The following is a 19,742-nucleotide window of genomic DNA, read 5'->3' on the forward strand; positions in this document are numbered from 1 at the left end:
CTTTTACATGTTTCTAGTCCATTAATTTTATATGTAAGGGAATTCAATAGATAAAAGTTGTGAAATAATTTAATTATCACTTTCATCATTTATTTGCAATGAATTAGACATAATGGCAGGTATTCAATGCCGGTGCGAGCGGCCGGCGAGGGGGTTAAACTGCGAGGATCACAGAAAACCAGTTATCCTCGCAGTTTAACCCCCGCGCCGGCCGCTCGCACTATGCAACGTTCCGGGGGAATCCTCGCAGTCACAGAACGGCGAGGATTCCCCTAAACTGCGAGAGCCGCGGCTAGTGCAGCAAACTCGCTGTAATTAGCCTCGGCTCTCGCAGCTTTTGGAGGCACATTCGCAAATTCCCCCTCGCTCAAAAAACGGAGTGAGGGGGAATTTGCGAAGGAGGGGGGTCAGTTGAATACTGACAGGGTGGGCGGTGACTGCGAGCAAAAAGTCCTGCTCGCAGTCACCGCTCGCCCACGGCATTGAATATATGCCAATAAATGTGCGCCTGGTTTACTCCCAGAGAAAACAATAGTATATGTGCCTGGTTTAATCCTGGAGAGAACAATAGTATATGCACCTGGTTTACTCCAGGAAAGAGCAGTAGTATATGCACCTGGTTTACTCCAGGAAAGAGCAGTAGTATATGCACCTGGTTTACTCCAGGAAAGAGCAGTAGTATATGCACCTGGTTTACTTCAGGATAGCGCACTAGTATATGCATCTGGTTTACTCTGGGAGAAAGCAGAATTATATGCACCTGGTTTACACTGGGAGAGAGCAGTAGTATATGCGTCTGGTTTACACGGCAAGAGAGCAGTAGTATATACATCTAGTTTAAATGGGAGAGAGCAGTAGTAGATGAACCTCGTTTACTCCAGGAGAGAGCAGTAGTATATGAGCCTGGTTTACTCAAGGAGAGAGCAGTAGTATATGAATCCCGTTTACTCCAGGAGACAGCAGTAGTATATGAGCCTGGTTTACTCCAGGAGAGAGCAGTAGTATATTAACCTCGTCTTCTACAGGAGAGAGCAGTAGTATATGAGCCTGGTTTACTCAAGGAGAGAGCAGTAGTATATGAACCCTGTTTACTCCAGGAGACAGCAGTAGTATATGAGCCTGGTTTACTCCAGGAGACAGCAGTAGTATATGAACCTCGTCTTCTACAGGAGAGAGCAGTAGTATATGAACCTCATTTACTCCAGGAGAGAGCACTAGTATATGAACCTCGTTTACTCCAGGAGAGAGCACTAGTATATGAGCCTGGTTTACTCCAAGAGAGAGCAGTAGTATATGAACCTCGTTTACTCCTGGAGAGAGCAGTAGTATATGAGCCTGGTTTACTCCAGGAGAGAGCAATAGTATATGAGCCTGGTTTACTCCAGGAGCAAGCAGTAGTATATGAGTCTGGTTTACTCCAGGAGAGAGCAGCAGTATATGAGCCTGGTTTACTCCAGGAGAGAGCAGTAGTATATGAGCCTGGTTTACTCCAGGAGAGAGCAGTAGTATATGAGACTGGTTTACTCTAGGAGCAAGCAGTAGTATATGAGCCTGGTTTACTCCAGGAGCAAGCAGTAGTATATGAGCCTTGTTTACTCCAGGAGCAAGCAGTAGTATATGAGCCTGATTTACTCCAGGAGAGAGCAGCAGTATATGAGCCTGGTTTACTCCAGGAGCGAGCAGTAGTATTTGAGCCTGGTTTACTCCAGGAGCAAGCAGTAGTATATGAGCCTGATTTACTCCAGGAGAGAGCAGCAAATATAATAAGTAACATTTAACATGTAATTAAACCCAGATACAAATACAAATGAGTGAAAGTATTATTTAAAGTGAACTCAAATACCCATTTACTTCCTCTTAAAATATGAAGGGAGAATCTGCTTTATTACTGCAGTGTAATGCAAAATAGAATAATCATTATTAGTTTGTATCTTGCACCAAGATTAGGGAAGCTGCAAGTAATCGGTCTCTTGACAGACGCACGAATGACTTACTGATGGTCAGCAAGGAAAGCACCTCCAAAATGCATTTCAGTCACTTTAGGGTGGATATGGAACAATTGTTGGTGTGCATTTCATAGTGCAAAAAAGCAACTTGCAAGCAAAATAACTACATACATAGATTACAGGAGGAGTCATTAACGATTTGTGGGGTACACATAATTAATGATATGTTGCATACACGTGAAACATTTTTAAAATAAATATCACTCAGAAGAGCCCTTCTGAGCAATAGCTTTTAAAAACTCGTCTAGTGTGTATTATGGGGTTTAGAAACAGAAAAAAGCAGAGAATGTTTGCAAGACAAGGAAAAGTAAACTCACCAATATCTTTAAGAGAGAAATTATCGTCTTTTTTGGCAGTATAAATACAAACAAATTAGTTTACATATGGGAATAAAAAGGCAGAGCGGAGTTTCCCACAGCAACCAAAAGAGATTTAAAAGCTATTATTTTGTAGAAAGGACAAGAACTTTTCCTAAACTACATATAGAGTCATCCCATTTAGCTCAAGCTACATGTGGAACAACACATTTCAGCCAGCAACACATTTCAGGTTTTCCTCGCACCCCATAGAGGTGACGTGGAAAAGTAGCTGGAAATCCTGGGACGTTATTAGCCTATTTTCACTATTAAAGTCTCTCTATAGCACTAATAACAGGTTAGTATACACATAATAATTCAAGATCTCTCAAGAGCTTGAGTTTCATAGCTAATATTTTACGGAACATATAAAGTAAAAATGTCATATATAGATCATCATGTAAAAACACCTTAAAATAGCCATGGTGCGCAATAACATTTTGTACATTTGTTTCTTCTAAAACAGATATGTAAAGAGTTAATTTTGGTCAAGCACAAATAAAAGACTGGGTGCACATAGCTTTTATGTTACTCAGAGTGTAGAACAGGTTCTCTTAAACCGACTGCTTTCTTTCTCTTTCAATAGGTTTACTGTGCCTGAAGCAAATGTCAGCAAACAACTTCCCAGGCCCAATGTGTAATGTCCGTCAAACCAGAGACAGGTGGCAGGCCAAGACACATGTCCAATATTTTTACAGACAGGCAAAGAGTCTATCCGGTTTGGTCTGCTGGGAGAAAGCTAGTCGATTTTCATTTCTCTGTTAAGCATATTATCACAAATCTGCACAGAGTGGCAACGTTGAAATCACAGTATTACAGTTATCCGGGCATGTTTTCACACGCACACATCAGGCCTAACTCGGTAACCTGTTCCTCCTCCTGAGTCTTAAAACAATCACAAGCATGATTCATATCGGAGTCTGTTATTGTCTGCAACGTTCATTTAACTCTTCATATGGTGGGGAGAACATTCAGAAGAGCATTCCTAATTATAGCAGATTATAACCCCTTGCTTATTTTTTTTTTTTATACTGAATATAAAGAGTTTTTTTCCCAAGGATGATCACAATGAACAAAAAAGCTTTCTACATATTTTCTCAATGTTGACATCATCTATAAGATCTAATCTAATTATCAGTTACCAGTGAATAAACTTTTGAATACCATAGAACCAGAATCAGCTTTACTGGCCAGGTATACGTGTGTATACTAGGAATTAGATTTTGATTGGTGTGCAACAACCAGGGTGTAAACACTGATCAGGGACGCGGACATGTGGAACATATATTGTGGAACATATATTTACGGAGATGTACAGCACCCAGGTAGCGCCAGAAAGCAGTGGGTCATATGTATGCATCACACTTACTTTTATGTAGCGAAAGGTTTGTAAAGTTGGCTATACAGCAAAATGATTCCAGGCCTGAATCCGCAATTGTGATGGCTCATAGGATGCTTTGAGTGTGTTTCTGTGCACACGTGAGGTGTTTTGGTATGATTACGATCCTATGCATGGGCCAGTGGGTCGTGAGGTGAATCTTATGATCAGAATCATCTTTATTGGCCAGGTATACTTGCGTATGCTTGGAATTTTTTGTGGTAACAGTTCAGCATCAAGCAGGGAACACAAGGGGGGTGGGAAGAGAGGCATAAACATACATCACATACATTTCACATATATCTAGAACAGTTCGAGTTAGTATTTAGTATTTGGTAAGTTCAATACGGTTTAGTTGGTGGACAGCTATTGGGAAGAAGCCTTTTGTAGTTCTTGTCGTCTTTGCTAGGGTGGACCTAAAACGTCTGCCTGACGGAAGGGGTTCAAACAGGTTGTGGCCAGGGTGTAGTTTGTCCGCCAAGATCTTTCCGGCACGCTTATTGACCCTGGCTAGGTATAGTTCTTGGACAGTGGGGAGCTCCGCCCCAATGATCTTTTCTGCCATCCTCACCACTCTTTGCAACCTTCGTCTGTCATTCTCGTTTGCTCCTCCGAACCAGATTGTGATCGGGGAGCAAAGGACAGACTCTACTATGGCAGTGTAGAAGATGAGCAGCAGCTCCTGCGGGATGTTGAATTTCTTTAGTTGCCTCAGGAAGAACAACCGCTGCTGAGCCTTCTTGACAGTTGTAATGATGTTGGGACCCCATTTGAGGTAGCAGGAAATCTTGGTTCCTAGGAATTTGAAGGAGTTGACCCTCGACACTACTCTGTCAGATATTATGAGTGGGTGCATGGCATTTGGTTTCCTTCTGAAGTCCACCACCATCTCCACCGTTTTGAGGGGGTTGAGGTCAAGGTTGTTTCCGCTACACCATTTAGTTAGCTGATCCACCTCCCGTCTGTATGCCGACTCGTTCCCATCCATGATTAGGATGATCTTATGTTCTGCACACTAGGGGCGGGATGCTCTAGAACAGAAATACGGTAAAATGCGCAGATGGACTCCCAGCTCTCTGACCCGTATCGTAAGGGACAGCTCTTATCGCAAGGGTTGTCCCTTGCATTACTAATCGCATATGTTAGTGCATACACAATTAGTAAAAATGTGGTAGCTGTTGGAGAGGCGCAAAAATGGGCAGCAGATGTTAGAACATCCCACCCATGATCTGATCTGAAGATGCTGCTAATGATCAGTATGCTGAGAGCAGGGCTGCAACTAGGGGATCACGTAAACCCAGAAGCTGGAAGGTGAGGGCACTCTGCTACCTGATGTTTGTGGTCTATCGCCATTGGGTGCCAGCTCCAGGCACTTGCACAGGAATACACGCCGGGGAACCAGCATCTAGCGGCATCTCTCATGCTGCATGCAGGCAGCTTCAACCTCCCTCACTCAGAGTCGGATTAAGGAGAGTGCCCTGGGGGGGGGCATGCTTCCTTGGTCCCCCCTGTCTGCCCTCCACAGATTGGATCTCTATTAAAGATCCAATCTGTGGGGCTAAGCACCTCATTGATTGCTGTAGCAGCCCGGTGCCGCAGGGCAGTATTGAGATGCTGTCAGATGACTAAAGAACTGGTAAACTGCATGAGGGAGTTCAAAGGATATAGCGACTCAGACCGTGGTCGTTGCGATGTATGGCCAGCTTTACAAAAACATTTCTTACATATGTAACTTGGACTGCCATGCAATTACTGGTGCCTGTCCTTGTGTTTCCCTCCTATATCCCTATAGATTGTAAACTTGCAGCAGGGCCCTCCTACCTCCAAGTCGGTCTGTTGTTACCCAGTTTGTTTTATCACTGTCTACTATTGTAAAGTGCAACGGAATCTGCTGCGCTATATAAAAAAAAAACTGTAAATAAATTAATAAATAATGCAATAGATAAAATCATTTTCTGTGCTCCAAACACATCCAGAAACATTCCTAGCAACTGTACAATTGCCTGCACTAAACAGGAACAGGAAACCTATATTACAAGCTGTTATATAAATTAACTACTTAAACCATTCAGAAATATGCATGTATATGTTCCAAGAGTTTGTCAGAACTGAAGTTATTTGAGACAAATTTTGATCAAGGGGAAAACATTTTGCAGCACACAGCCGACATCCTGTGAGTAATCTCTTTGAAGGACACTGCCATGAGCTCTTGTACTACACTTTTGAAAACAGGAAAAAAAAACATAACAACAGCTTTAACACAGCTATATGGCAAACATACATGCTACAGAAAGTATATCCTGCTCTGTCACAGTACTGGGACACTGACATATACATTTGTAAACATTAATTAGAACGTCTCTTATATAAGAGTTCATAGTCCCTTAAATAAGTGATGTTATATAAATGAAGGAAAAATAAAAAAACACTACACCGTTAATTTGTGTCATGTAATTGTAAAATGGAAGATGGAAAAGTAGGGTTAGAATAAACATAAAGACTTGGGTTTGTACCCTTTACAGGCATAGTAAATCTGGATTACAACATTCAGTAACTTGCAGCAAAATGTATTTACACATGTTAAAATGACTGCAGTGTTCAGAAGCCATAAACTAGTTTAAAATTCTTCAAGCATTTCCAGTGGCATTCCTACAAGCACAACATTACGTTTTGGCGGAGATAAGGGAATTTAACTTGGATTAGAACAATCCCATAGACAAATTAATAAGAAGGAAAACTTCTTCTTTCCATTATGTAACTCTAGATCAGGGGTGGCCAACCCGCGGCTCTCGAGCCGCATGCGGCTCTCCCCCTGTTAAAGTGCGCGGTCAAGTGCTTTCTCTTGATTTTAGGTCAATTTAAAACAAAAAACTGCTTGTAGCAAATTCTGCACTACATCGGGAAAAAAAAAAAAACTAAAAGTTATAAAGCATAATCATGTTTAAAAACAAAATCTGGTTTCGGTCATAGGTTCCGATAATCATTTCATTAAATGTAAACTATTGCTGATTCATTCTTGGCCGAAAAAGTTCATGGAAGAAGTTCCTGAGCTGCCTGTCTGGGTTGGGAAAGAAGACACAGTTGTTGGTAGGAGGAGGGGGGAGGGGGTGGGGAGAAAGCAGTGCAAGAGGGAAAGACTGAAATTCAAGGAAATAGACATGCCTTGGCGTTAAAAGGAAACTACAGCAAGGCATGACAGCTGCTTTGAGGGTCAAAGGGCACTGCTGTGCATTCATGGGCTTAACAGTTTGAAGGCAGCACCTGCCAGCTCCAGGGTGTGTCTCGCATTCTCCCTGTTGCTCTGTCGCATGTGGCAGTAAGCAAGAAGATGTGTAGGAAAATAGAAAAAAAAAAAGGGGAAAAAGATTAAATAGATAATGAATACAAAACATATATTGCATACGGAGGCGAGGGCGCGACCGGTCTATAGTTTATTTAGCAGGCACGCATAAATGCCATTAGGTAGACAGATGACAACAAATCGTAGTACAAGTTATTTGTGATGACAATTATGGCATGCTATACTACTACAGTAATCCTACACATCATTCATTTGGTCAGATTTCTTTTTGTATGTTTAATACAGGGACAGGACAATAACAAGTTCCTAAAATTCTTCTTCAAACAGGACTCTGATTAGAGACAGATTGAAGATTATATCTTTGGAACAACAGGCAGGTGTTACAGGGGTCTGATTTATAACCCCTTTTACACCGCCGAAAAAACGGGGTCAGTGGTGGGTCAGACCAGGATCTTCGGCGATGTAAATGGGGTCAAGCCGTGTCCATTTACACGGGTCCTCTACCCAGGTGCTGACCTGGGTAGAACGCGGTTAGGACCTGTGTAGTGGCCGGTGTAAATGGTACCGCTGCGGGTTGAGGCACCCACAGCGGGTCCGTGTACGGCGTGCAGCGCTGGGGAAGCTGACCACAGCTGCTGCGAGAGGAGAGGGGTGTCTGCGGATGCTGAGGGGGGGAGCTGTCAGGCTGCTGAGAGAGGAGATGGAGAGGATGCTCACCGCTGCTGCAACTTCCCCTTGCAGCCGCGGGGTCGGAGCATGGAGGTAGCGGGATCCAGCAGCACAGGTGGGCAGGGGACATAATCGCTCCCCACTGCAGCATCACATCATCCCCCCCCAGTGTGGGGTCCAGCCTCCAGGCAGTGGAGGGGGGTTTTAGGCACACATTAGAATAGGATCTTGCACATAGATGTTTGTGCTGTCTCTGGAAAATTAGAACATTTGCAGCTGCCTACAGCTGTCCATACAGGGTTATGTGTTGTGATTCTTTAAAACACACAGTTCTAAAGCAACTTGGAGAATCAGAGAGGAGGGGCAAGATAATTCAGTTTTCAACCGTAAAGGAATCAACACTATAAAATCATTGTACATTCCAACAAAGAAAGTTTTATGTTATTTTGAAGGTTTTCCTTATAAATGGATGCCTCGGGGAGACGGATTGGAAAACTCACAAGCAAGACAAATGTTTGTAATATATATAAGACGTTAATGTTGAGAGGTTCTCAACTATGGATGAGTACCTCTACTGTAACCTTAATTGATAAACTGTTCGTATTTTATGCATTTACACAAATATTTTACTACTTGAGAGGAAGTGATTCTTGAGCCTTAGGGTCAATTATATTAACTGGCAGGGCAAGATTAGGATCACCATGAGGCTATAGACAAGATACTGGCGTTTGCCTCATTCTATAACCCCAAAAATCATATAAGTGGGTTACAATAATCTGGCCCTTCAGCGCCCACTGTGCTCTATGAATCAGCCTAGGTATATAGCCAATCTGACTGTGCTTACAAGAGAAATGGCACGAAGGGCTTAATTCAGTATGCATCACTAAAATCCATAAATCGAGCAATTATCAAACGACTGCACATGTGTACCGTACGCTTTGCACATATGCTAGGGGGAAAAATAAACATGCACATGCATTGTAAACACAATGTGGCCAGAGTTTGACTGACAGGAAGGTAGCAATTGGGGTAGAAAATCAATACAAGAAAGGTGTCTACAATGCGCAAACTCTTAAGGTGCACATACTTTTTGTACTAGCTTTTTCTAGCATAGCATCGCATCGCATGCACATCGTATGCACAAGGCATACGATGCGATGCTATGTGTGCTAGTTAAGCCCACAATGCACGCCGGGATCGGTGCGTGTGTGGGCACCATTAGGCTGCTGCCTGTGATCACACCGAGAGGCCATCACCAAGACTTCTAAACAATTATCAACCAAAAGAAAAAGTGTGTGTCACAATGGCGCTACCAGCAGTTATCCCACCACCTTATTAACAGAAAATTCCCTTTCCTGACTTTGATCAATGAATCCTCATTGATTGGGGGTAGAAACCTGTCATTTTCTGGGTGTGTTTGAAAAAAATGCAGATGTGCCCAGGCGTTTTAAAAAAGGGGGGTCTGTGACAATAGCGATGACCACTTCCAGCCTGTCTCAGTCACGATTAGTGGAAGCCTCAGACCTGATCACATCTGCAAAGATGGCAAAGTTTTGGAAATTGCGTATAGATTTGTGAATGGATATCGATTAGCAATCCATTTGCAATTGTCTCGCAAGTTTGCAAGGGCCGTTTTCTCTTTAGGTTTGGACAGCAACTTTCTCCTTGCAGTTCACTGCACATTCCAGTAGGCTCATACTGTTTTAATGTATGGCCAGTTTTCATTTTCATGTTTCTAAAGGCCTGCATACTGCATATTAACAGAGTAAGCTGGCAGTTAAGGTAGGTGAGACAGAGTAGTACTCATGGATCTGCAACACACATAGGGGCCATTACATTTTTTTGTATTGTGCAGAAGGCTTTTTAAAACAAAAAAGACAAATGATATTTTAAAATATTAAATATGAAGGTAAAATAAATTGCAGTGTTAACCTGATCTTATTACTCCTGCATCACTACCCACAGACATATCTGCAATGTTTAGAATCTTATGCAAGTCAAATAGCAACAAAACACAAATACAGTAATACTCCTTTTACATTGAAACCTTAAACCAGGGTTATTTCTGGGTCAACCAACCAAAGAACCACACTGCAACCAATTGACCAATCCAGCAAATCGACCCGGGTTATAAGGAGGGTTAAACACAGGTCACCCTGCGTAAAATGGGCAACCCCGGTTTAATGTTAAAGTGCCAGACCTGGTATGCACCCATGATCAAGATCCCGGTTCTGACAAGGCATAGCAATGTGAAAAGCGGTAGAAGCAACAAATAAAGTATAATTCTTTTTAGATAATTTCTACAAAAACAAGGTCTGTCAAATGGTCAGTCACACTGTATCTGCTTTATTAAAGAACACCTTTCAACTGCTGTAGAGTAATGGACAACATGGACCTATTAAGTCAAGTATAAACACGCCATTCATTGCATTTATATTATTTTGTAGTAGTTAAAAAACCACAACAGAAAAAAAAAAAAAAACAACATACAGTTGGGAGTCCCCCCTGTCACCCGTGAATAGATGTTGTGCAAATGCGCATGTTTTGACTCTGGGAAGATACCACGAACCTGGAACCCTGTACTCTGTTGCCTCTACCAGTGGTCGGTGGACATGTGCAGTACTAGACTTCACCTTTAACAGCCACGTTAGAAGGAGCTGGTTATGTCGGCTCCAACCCCGATGTCACCAGGTCTTACGTGAGACAACGCATACACCAAGGCGGGGAGAAGGCAAGAGGTAAAACTAAGACATAATAAAATGGAATTCCCCAGAGTCTACAGGCTTCCAAGAGGAATCTGGGAGTAGGCTCCACAGGACCCTGGGGAAGCAACAATGCTAGAAAATGGTACCAGAAAATATTAATGAAATATGTATCAATAAACAAGATGGTGAAAGTTAGGAGGCCATTCACCGCTGCTTCCCATCCTCCCGGCAAGTGCAGGGGAAGTAGCACTGCCGGGCAAGCTAGACGGGCGACCGCGGCTAACAGTGCACAGCATCTATTCATGCCCCCATGGTAGCGTGGCCTCATGGGAGTGTCACTCATATAGGCCACACCCCCAAATTTCCCCCCGCGAAAACAACGGCGCGCACGAGCGTCCCCCTCATGCCTCCTCAAAGTTGGGAGGTATGTTATACATTAGTATGCACGGCTGTCTTTATGTAAGGACATAATCATTACACAATCCTCTCTAAGTCATAAAGAAGCATGTAGCAAACTGATATACTCTACAACGCTTTATTAATCTTTATCCATCTCTCTTCTGTGTCCATCTATCTTTCACCCTTCCATATGCAATTTCACACAAAACAGACCCATCTGGAAAACACATGTGCCTAACTCTAAAGCTATTTTGTGAATCTGAACATATGTGGCTGGCAATTCTGGAATTTCTGGCATGTGAGCAAGTTGTGTATGGACATTCTACCGTGTATCTAGAGGAAGAGATTTTGGTCACATGTCCTACTCGCACTGTTTAAATGCAAGTAGAGCAGACAGCACTTTACACAGTAAGCCTCAGTATGGTAGCAACTCTCATTACATTGGGTGTGCAGTCTAGGCCCCTCCCTATCTAACCTATGTGGTGTATTTATATGTACACTTAAGACAAAAGCTACCTTCAACCTACTGTAGCACCCCACCTGTACAACATGATTTTAAGAAGGAATCCTAGAATGTTCAGACTGCACATTGAATAAGGCACATTTTAGGTAAGGCATATACATTTATTATGAAGTATGTTAGTTGTAGGGTGCTTTTTTTTTTAGAGCATCACAATATAACACTTTAATCAATGAATATGATTCTTTTTGTTTCTTTTTTATATAGGTTACGTTTTACACACAATCATCGGTACTTGTGGATTATCACGGCTCCCATCGCATGCCATATATAGTGGCATGCGATGGCATGCGATTTTTGCCGTTTTTGACAAAATCGCATGCGATGCGATCGTATGCGATTTTTAACAGAAAAGCATCCAAATGCATTGAAATTAGTATGAAACATGTTCAATGGCCCCCAAATGGCATTTTTGAGGCTGTACCACCCACACTATCAACGCGAACCCGAAGCGTGGCGATCGCAGCGAGCCCGTGAGGGGCGGCGGTACGCGTCCTACGACCTTTTCATACCCCCACTATCCACGTGGAGTTGAGAATAGAAAGTGTGGCGAGCCACCGAGCCCCGCGGACACCTGTGAAGCCCGTGAGGGGACGCGGATACCTGTGAAGGTATTCGCGTCCCCTCGCCACGCTTCGGGTTCGGTGGCTCGCTGCGCTCGCCACACTTTCTATTCTCAACTCCACGATAGTGGGGGTATGAAAAGGTCGTAGGACGCGTACCGCCGCCCCTCACGGGCTCGCTGCGTTCGCCACGCTTCGGGTTTGTGTTGATAGTGGGGGTGGTACAGCCTCAAATTTGGGGGCCATTGAACATGTTTCATACTAGTTTCAATTAATTTGGATGCTTTTCTGTTAAAAATCGCATGCGATGCGATTTTTTCATGTGCGATGGCCATCGTGGGAGCCGTGATACTCCACAAGTACCCAATCATCTTTCACCTCTGAAACACTCCTCATGCTGGGTGCACATTGTGGGATATATATCGTTAACGGAATCATGGACTCCACATGAACCTCTGACGATGTCCTGTCATATCTGGTGGCAAAATGTTAATATCTTACGGAAATTCAAACCTGGAAGTTTTTCAGGTTGAACACCGGTGAGACCCAGGTTCAGTGGCAGTGTAAACGGGTAACCCATTTCCACCAATGGGGGAGCCTATACCTCCCGACCGCAGCGTCCACTTTAGCCTGCTGAAAGAAGCCACTGCTATCAACGAATACCATTGCTATGATGGCATTTATTTGATCCACAACAATGTCCAGGTAGGTGGTACAAGTCAAAATAACATAACATCCACAGGAATGCCAGAAGTCAAGATTACCAGTAGAACAGTGTTCAGAGCATTACACTGCCTTTGTGAGCTTGCCTTCTTACTGGTGTCATCTCTTCCCCAGGTAAACAACGCACACCCACCCATTGTACACGTAATATAAAAGAAAATGCGAGTCAGCAGACCAGGCTACCTTCTTTCAGTACCCCATGGCCAATTTCTCATACTTATGTGCCCTTTGGTGGTACTTTTTGCAGTGCAAAGTGGTCATAATGAGCACTCCCACGTATTGGCTTGGCCTCAAAATTCTACAGATCTCAGTCCAATTGAGCATCTTTGGGTAGTGCTGGAAAAATAAGTCAGAACCATGGAGGCATTACCTTACAACTTACGGTGCATACACACTATATTTTTAAACAATACTATATCATTCATAACAACATAGTGCATGCACACTAGACAATAACAACCCCCGTCATCTGAAGATGCAGTCAAATCGGCCTATAACCACAACGACTTCATGTTCAGTGAGTGGCCGAGTGACGTTGCTGAACCACATTATTAACAATATCATTTAGTGTGTATGAACTATATCGTTCCTTCGGGAGCTCCGCCAATATCATTCCTTAACAATAGCTAGAGGACCTAAACGATCTGCTGCCAAAGTAGTGCCAGATATCACAGAACACCTCAGGAGGTATTGCGGAGTCCATGCCTTGATCGGTTACGTCTGTTTTGGCAGCACAAGAGAGAGTACCTTAAGTCCCTCTTGTGCTGCCAAAATAGATGTAACCGATCAAGGCATGGACTCCACAAGCCCATACACTGCGTTTTCTGGGTGCGATGCGATACACGCTCCTGCGCACAGCACAGAGAGTCTGAGCAGCCCATGCTTTTAGTACTAGATTACATTGTATCTCGTACAAAAAGCACACTGTTGTAGCACATTGTATGCTTTTTGTACTAGATACAATGCAATCTAGTACTAAAAGCATGGAGCTCATCACACCGTGTATGGGCACCTTTACATTAGATATATAGATTTAAAAAAATCCCTGTATACTGGTTTCCATAAATGTTAAATCAGTTTGGCATAACATACAATATAAATAATGTATAATGTAGACATGGTGTTTTAACGATTCACAAGCAGGAGACAAAATAGTGTTTTGTTCAAAAGTCCTGGAATACAGTTGACATGGCCAAGGTACACTCCAGCATAGAGAAAGTTAACAGTGTGAGCCTTCATTACAGGGCTGTCTTGTAATAGATTAGGTCTGTGTGTGCTACTCCCCCACCAACCCCTCCAAACACACTAGAGCTTGTCCTGCCAGGCAGAGACCTGGATCAGATTTCATCTACCCCTTCCTCCCCCTTCTACTTCAGCCTGACTCCCCTCCTCCTCCCACCCGCTGGTGTCTTCTTTCCATGTGACCTTGCAGGCTTGATTTACTGGAATCACTGGGACCCCCTAGAAAGGCAGAGAGAGAGAGAGGGAGAAAAAAAAAAGAGAGAGGGGAGAGAGAAAAAGGTGGGAGGAGTGACTGAGGGCATTACACAACAAAAGCTAACTCCAGGTTTCTTCTAGCCAGACACCAATAAACAGCAGTGTGTACACCCAGCCCAGGTGGGGATGACTGAGTCTGCAGGCTAGACAGAGGACAGGCAACAGGTCTTCCCAATTTATTTATTTATTTACTACCAGTTATTTATACAGCACACACATATTCCACAGCGCTTTACAGAGAATATATGAACATTCACATTAGTGGAGCTTGTAATCTATAGTCCCTACCACATATACAGGCATACACACAGACATTTTCGGGATCATTGTTTTTGGAAGCCAATTGACCCACCAGTATATTTTTGGATTGTGGGAGAAAACCGGAGTACCCGGAGAAAACCCACACAAATATGGGGAGAATATACAAGCTCCACACAGTTAGGGACATGATGGGAATCAAACCCATGACCTCAGTGCTGTGAGGAACCAATGCTAACCATTACACTGAGATTCAGCTTTGCTGTGTAGCTAAAATCAAGCAGAGTGAGTAGTCAGAGCAGGAGATTGAGAATTTGTGGAGGGGGAATTTGTATCTGCAGATTTATTGTTTTTCGCTTGCAAATTTTACACTTGTTATTTTGCATAATGTTTGGTTCTGATAGCTGTCAAATTGGCAGCACATTTAGCACCTGATTCAGCATGGATCACATATGATAAGCTGCTTACAGCAGATCATCTGTGATCCATAGCAATGCAAAAGTAGTAGGAAGTGCATACCACCACCTGCCTGCTTGCAATCGCAGGAATATTGCAACTGCTCCTCAGCTACTGCAGCCTGAGTAAGGCTGACCAGGCTTCCTTCTGGAGGGCAGCTTGCGAGGCCAAGTACACTATCTTATGTCGCAGTCCTTGAATGACTACTCCTGGAAAACAGGGGTCACTCCCCTATTTCTGGAAATGCTGCCCACTCCCGTCCCAGTGTCACCCCGGCAAGTGTGGGTGTGGGTCCTTACTGCAAATGTGCAACCATCCTGAAACTCTGCAACTGATCACATTAGCAGTCAGTCCTGAATAAGCCCCTTAACTATTTACTGCAAAGTATGATGCAACACCCACAGTCTATCTGGAGAGGGTCAGCAGCTGTGGGTGTGGTATATTTGCCCGACAGTCGGGATTCCGACAGTCATTAGTCAGATGTCGGAATCCCGACTGCACAGCGGGGGGAGCGCAATGAAGATCTGGCTATTTGAAACAAAAACATGGTAATGGATGAGAGCAAATGACAGTTGACCATGTGCTTGGAAATGCTGGAAAACTGACAAACTCTCACTTATCCATAACCATGTTTTTGTTCCAACCAGCCAGATCTGAAGATAAATCTGTAAGTGTATGGCCACCTTTAGATATGAGTGGAGGTTGTACTTCAAACGGATATCTATATTGCAGTGTTAAAATAAAGCAGCCAGTATTTACACTGCACAGAAACAAAATAACTCACCCAAATTTAACTCTCTATGAGCATGTTACATCTGCCCCACCTGCAGTGCACATGGTTTTGCCCATTAGCAAACCAAAGGTGCTGTGCAAACCAATCTGAAACCAAGCATATTACAATTTAGTGTCAATACTACAATGCGGGGATGCAGTTAACATCCCAGCATATGGGATGCTGGAAATCAGAATACAGATGATGGTGGACAGGAAACCGTGTGTGTTTGCATTAGAGATTGACCAGGATTTAAAAGGGAAATGGTTGATGATATGATACCGTTTGCACATCATATAGTGTGAACCCAGCTATAGCTGTGCCTCAGCCATTGTAAAGCTGCTAGTTGATAGAAACAACATTGCCATCCTCCCATCCCACTTTTATTTGTTGGCCTCAGCATGTGCTTTTCAGACACGATTGTTATCAGGTAAATTTTTTACTATGTATACATATATGAGACAAGGAAGTTCTGTTACCTTGACATCTGGCATAAATATTTAGGGGGTTATTTACAGAGCATATGGTGTTTATGCCAGCTATTTAAAAAGGTCAATGCTTTAACTAGCAAGACATGACCACTTGGCCAGTAAAAGGATTGCCGTTTTAAACAATGGACAGAAACACGATCAGAACTGCTGTTTTTTTATAATCCTACACTCCTAAATAGATCACCTATACCCTTTCACACTGCACACCCGGGTCTCTGCAGTGAAAGCGCCATTTGGGAAATCCCAGGTCTAGCAACCAGGACAGGCGACAGGGGCGGGGGGGGGGGGGGGTGTCAAGGGGGACACATGTACCGGGCCCCAAGGCTCAGGGGCTGTAAGCATGGCTGCGGCAGTGCAGCCCTAGCAATAGTTTATAAAGGTGCTGCCTGCCCACCTGGCTTCCTGAAAGGAAACTTACATGGACCCCAATCCAGTAACCCCCCTCAGTCTGGTCACCTGTCCGGCTACCAGTGACATCACACAACACAGCTAACCATAGGAAGAACCAATGCTGCACCCTCCCATCTGCCATGCCCTATTATGTTGCATATACTTGTACTGAGAGCTTCAATAAATGTGCAAGAGCTCTTGCACTTTTATTGAAGCTCTCAGGACAAGTCACCCTCACCACATTGCAGTGGCTACCATTCCATCCAGCGGAGGCCCTCCACAGAATCACCACTACACTTGTGGCATCGGTTCACACCATCTGCCGTGGCTCAGAAACATTCTGGAGGAACCCCACCTCCTAAAGGACCCGGTCATTACATTTAAAAGAAGTGGAAGGGACTACACTCCACAATCCCTGGATAATACAATTCCACGTTCTCACTGATTTGGATGGACTTCCCCAGTACTGGCGGACTAAAAGGGTGACTATCCTCAATCCTAATAGCAGAGTAGGCAAATTCAAGGATCAGCTATCCACTGTTACAAGTAATATAAAATAGAAAATGTATATACTACTTTTAAATAAATCCCAAAATGGCTATTATTAGCATTTGTCTTGGGAAATTGTAGCGATATTAGGCAGAAATAAAGAAATCTGTATATGAAAAAAAAAAAAAAAGAAAGAATCTGCTGTGCTTTACCTCCCACAGCAGGCCGAAAAAATCATCCAAGAGACCTGAGTGTGTCAGTTTCAGAATAGAAGAATGTCTACAACCGAGTATAACCGAACAAAACTATTTCTATATTGTATAAGAAACACATTAGCTTGGTTACTTTGGCATAACGATGGACCCAACAGCAAGTTTTACAACAGTTATTACAGTCATAACAAGTTGAAAATGCATTTTATTCTGTACTTTATAATAAATGATGGCTTTATGCAATGACACATGCAGAAATTAACATATCCCAATACTTTTCTAAATCTACCCCATTACAACTGGTGACGGGAAAGATTGATAGAAGAACACTCTTGGTATACATGAAGATTAGGAGTAATCTAGGCCCTTGGAGCCTAGATTGCATGACAAAGGATCCTCGTCTGACTACGCTTCTTAATTGCCAGACTTTGAGTGGAATGCACTAACATCCGCGGCCTCTCTCCGCCACACATCGCCGACTACAGCAGAAATAATTATTGCATATGCACTAACATATGTGATAATTATTGCAAAGGACAGCTCTTGCGTTAAGAGCTGTCGTTTGTGCTGGGGCCGGCAATGTGCAGCGGATCCCTCCTCCCTCCCTGGACCCTTACCCGGCAGCTGCTGATCGGCCAGGGCTATGCCTCCTCCCTGCACCCGGAAGAGGTGCAGGGAGGAGGAGGAGGTCACTGATACGGGCAGCACAGCAGATCAGGAGGCTGCCTGAACACAGGTGAGGGGAGTCAGCGCGGATCGGCAGGGGTCGCAATGGGAAGCCCATAGGCTTCTATAGGGTTACGCCAGCTAGAACTGGCATAACCCCCCGCGGCGAAGCCATGGTGGTGGGGCTTTGCTGCATATAAAAATGCAGTAAAAACCCAGAAAACTGGGTTTTTACGGCATTTTTTGGTTATTGCATCTCGCCCATTAACTCTAGCATAAAACTAGGAATCCAAGTAATATAGTAGGGGAGTAGGAATGTGGGGTTAGGTCTTTTATGTAGCAGTTTCACTCATCCAGCACAGACAGCAGGGTAGGCCCAACCACAAGGAAAATGTGCATCTGTGTAGTGGTTTGAGAAATGTACAGTATGCAGCCATCTCTTCTACCGTTTCATGCTATTGGTTGGAAAACACAACCTTCTTCATAATACGCTCTTCTACTAGAACACAGGGGCAGATTTTTTAAGCTCGGTGAAGTGATAACGTGTCTGGATTTTATCACCGGCCAATCAGCTCCTAACTGTGAAGTTACAGGCTTGGTTTTAAAAATGATGGGTAGGAGCTGATTGGCCAGTGATAAAAACAAGGCACTTGATCACTTCACCGAGCTTAATAAATCTAACCCACAGTTCTTAGGATTCTTCTTAGCTCTTCTTGGAAAAACATATGTATTAAGATGGCAGGACAGAGAGAAATGCAAGGCCCATGCCACACAACATACTGTAACTGCTAGGATTATGCTGCCGAAAACAGATAGTTGTTTTCTATGGAACATCCAATATCAAAACAAAAAGAAAATCTGAAAAAGTCCACAGCAAGTACGAAGACTAAAGGAAAAACAATTTGAGATCATCATACAAATTATGTGCATGAACACTCACCATACATCTTGCCTTCATCAGATAAGATGATTTTGCGTCTCCCGCATGGTGGGTATATAGCCAGAGCTTCCTGGAAGCTCTGTTCTATGTCTGGACTCCAAACGCCTTCTGCATCGTTGTCTAGGCTCTTCTCCATGGAGTCTCCCAAGTCCCCTGTGCTCTCTGCTGGGCTACCAGCTTCACTCCACCCATTGGGGTCCATGGCTGGGACAGGAGGGAAAGGAGAGGCTCCTCCAAGCCTCGCCCCACTAAAGAGGACTCAGCAAATTCTGCAAAACAAAAGAACTTGACCATTAATATCAAAAACAACAAACTAATGTCAATCAATACAGATAATATTATGAAAAAATTTGACATATTTAAATTAAGGAATGAGCCATTTTTAACTGCTGATAACTAGATTATTCCTTATAGGATGAACCTCTAGGAGCAGGGCCCTTTCTCCTTCTCCTCTTTCTTAGAATAAATCTCTGCCACTGTTATCATTGCATCAGTGTCCACTGATGCAATGGTCTTTTTTATTTACCATATACAGTACTTGTCCTAATTTGCATTTGTACTGTAAATCACAATCTTTCCTGTATTGTTCTTTGCTCATCTATGTATTGTCAGGTGCTGTGGAACCCTTGTGGCGCCATATAAATAAATAATAATAACTGGAGAAATGGTGGAATTCTCACGTCTTATTAAGCCCCTGATAATTGGGTGTGATTGTAAGGCTAAAAACAAATAATGACAATGACCCAAATTTGACTCATCCAATAACTTTGTACATTGGCCCTTATTCAGATCTGACCGCAGTACAAATTTGTTCTTAAAATGGGCAAAACCATGTGCACTGCAGTTGGGGCAGATGTAACATGTATAGTGAGTGTTAGATTTGGGGGCATTATTTTGTTTCTGTGCAGGGTAAATACTGGCTGCATTATTTTTACACTGCAATTTAGATTT

General features: G+C 43.3%; 1 protein-coding gene across 2 annotated transcripts in view; it reads right to left on the reverse strand.

Moving 5' to 3' along the window:
- LOC146042617 (transcriptional enhancer factor TEF-1-like) overlaps positions 1-19,742 on the reverse strand; it is a 91,951-nt gene that overhangs the window by 34,145 nt on the left and 38,064 nt on the right. For both annotated transcript variants that reach the window (XM_083162698.1, XM_083162699.1), the window contains exon 2: positions 18,792-19,060. In XM_083162698.1, coding sequence (XP_083018824.1) covers positions 18,792-18,993 — 202 coding nt within the window. In that variant the 5' untranslated portion in view covers positions 18,994-19,060. The remainder of the gene's footprint in view (positions 1-18,791; positions 19,061-19,742) is intronic.

This window comes from Crinia signifera, chromosome 19 (assembly GCF_055691185.1).
Source record: "Crinia signifera chromosome 19, ASM5569118v1, whole genome shotgun sequence".
Lineage (NCBI taxonomy): Eukaryota > Metazoa > Chordata > Amphibia > Anura > Myobatrachidae > Crinia > Crinia signifera.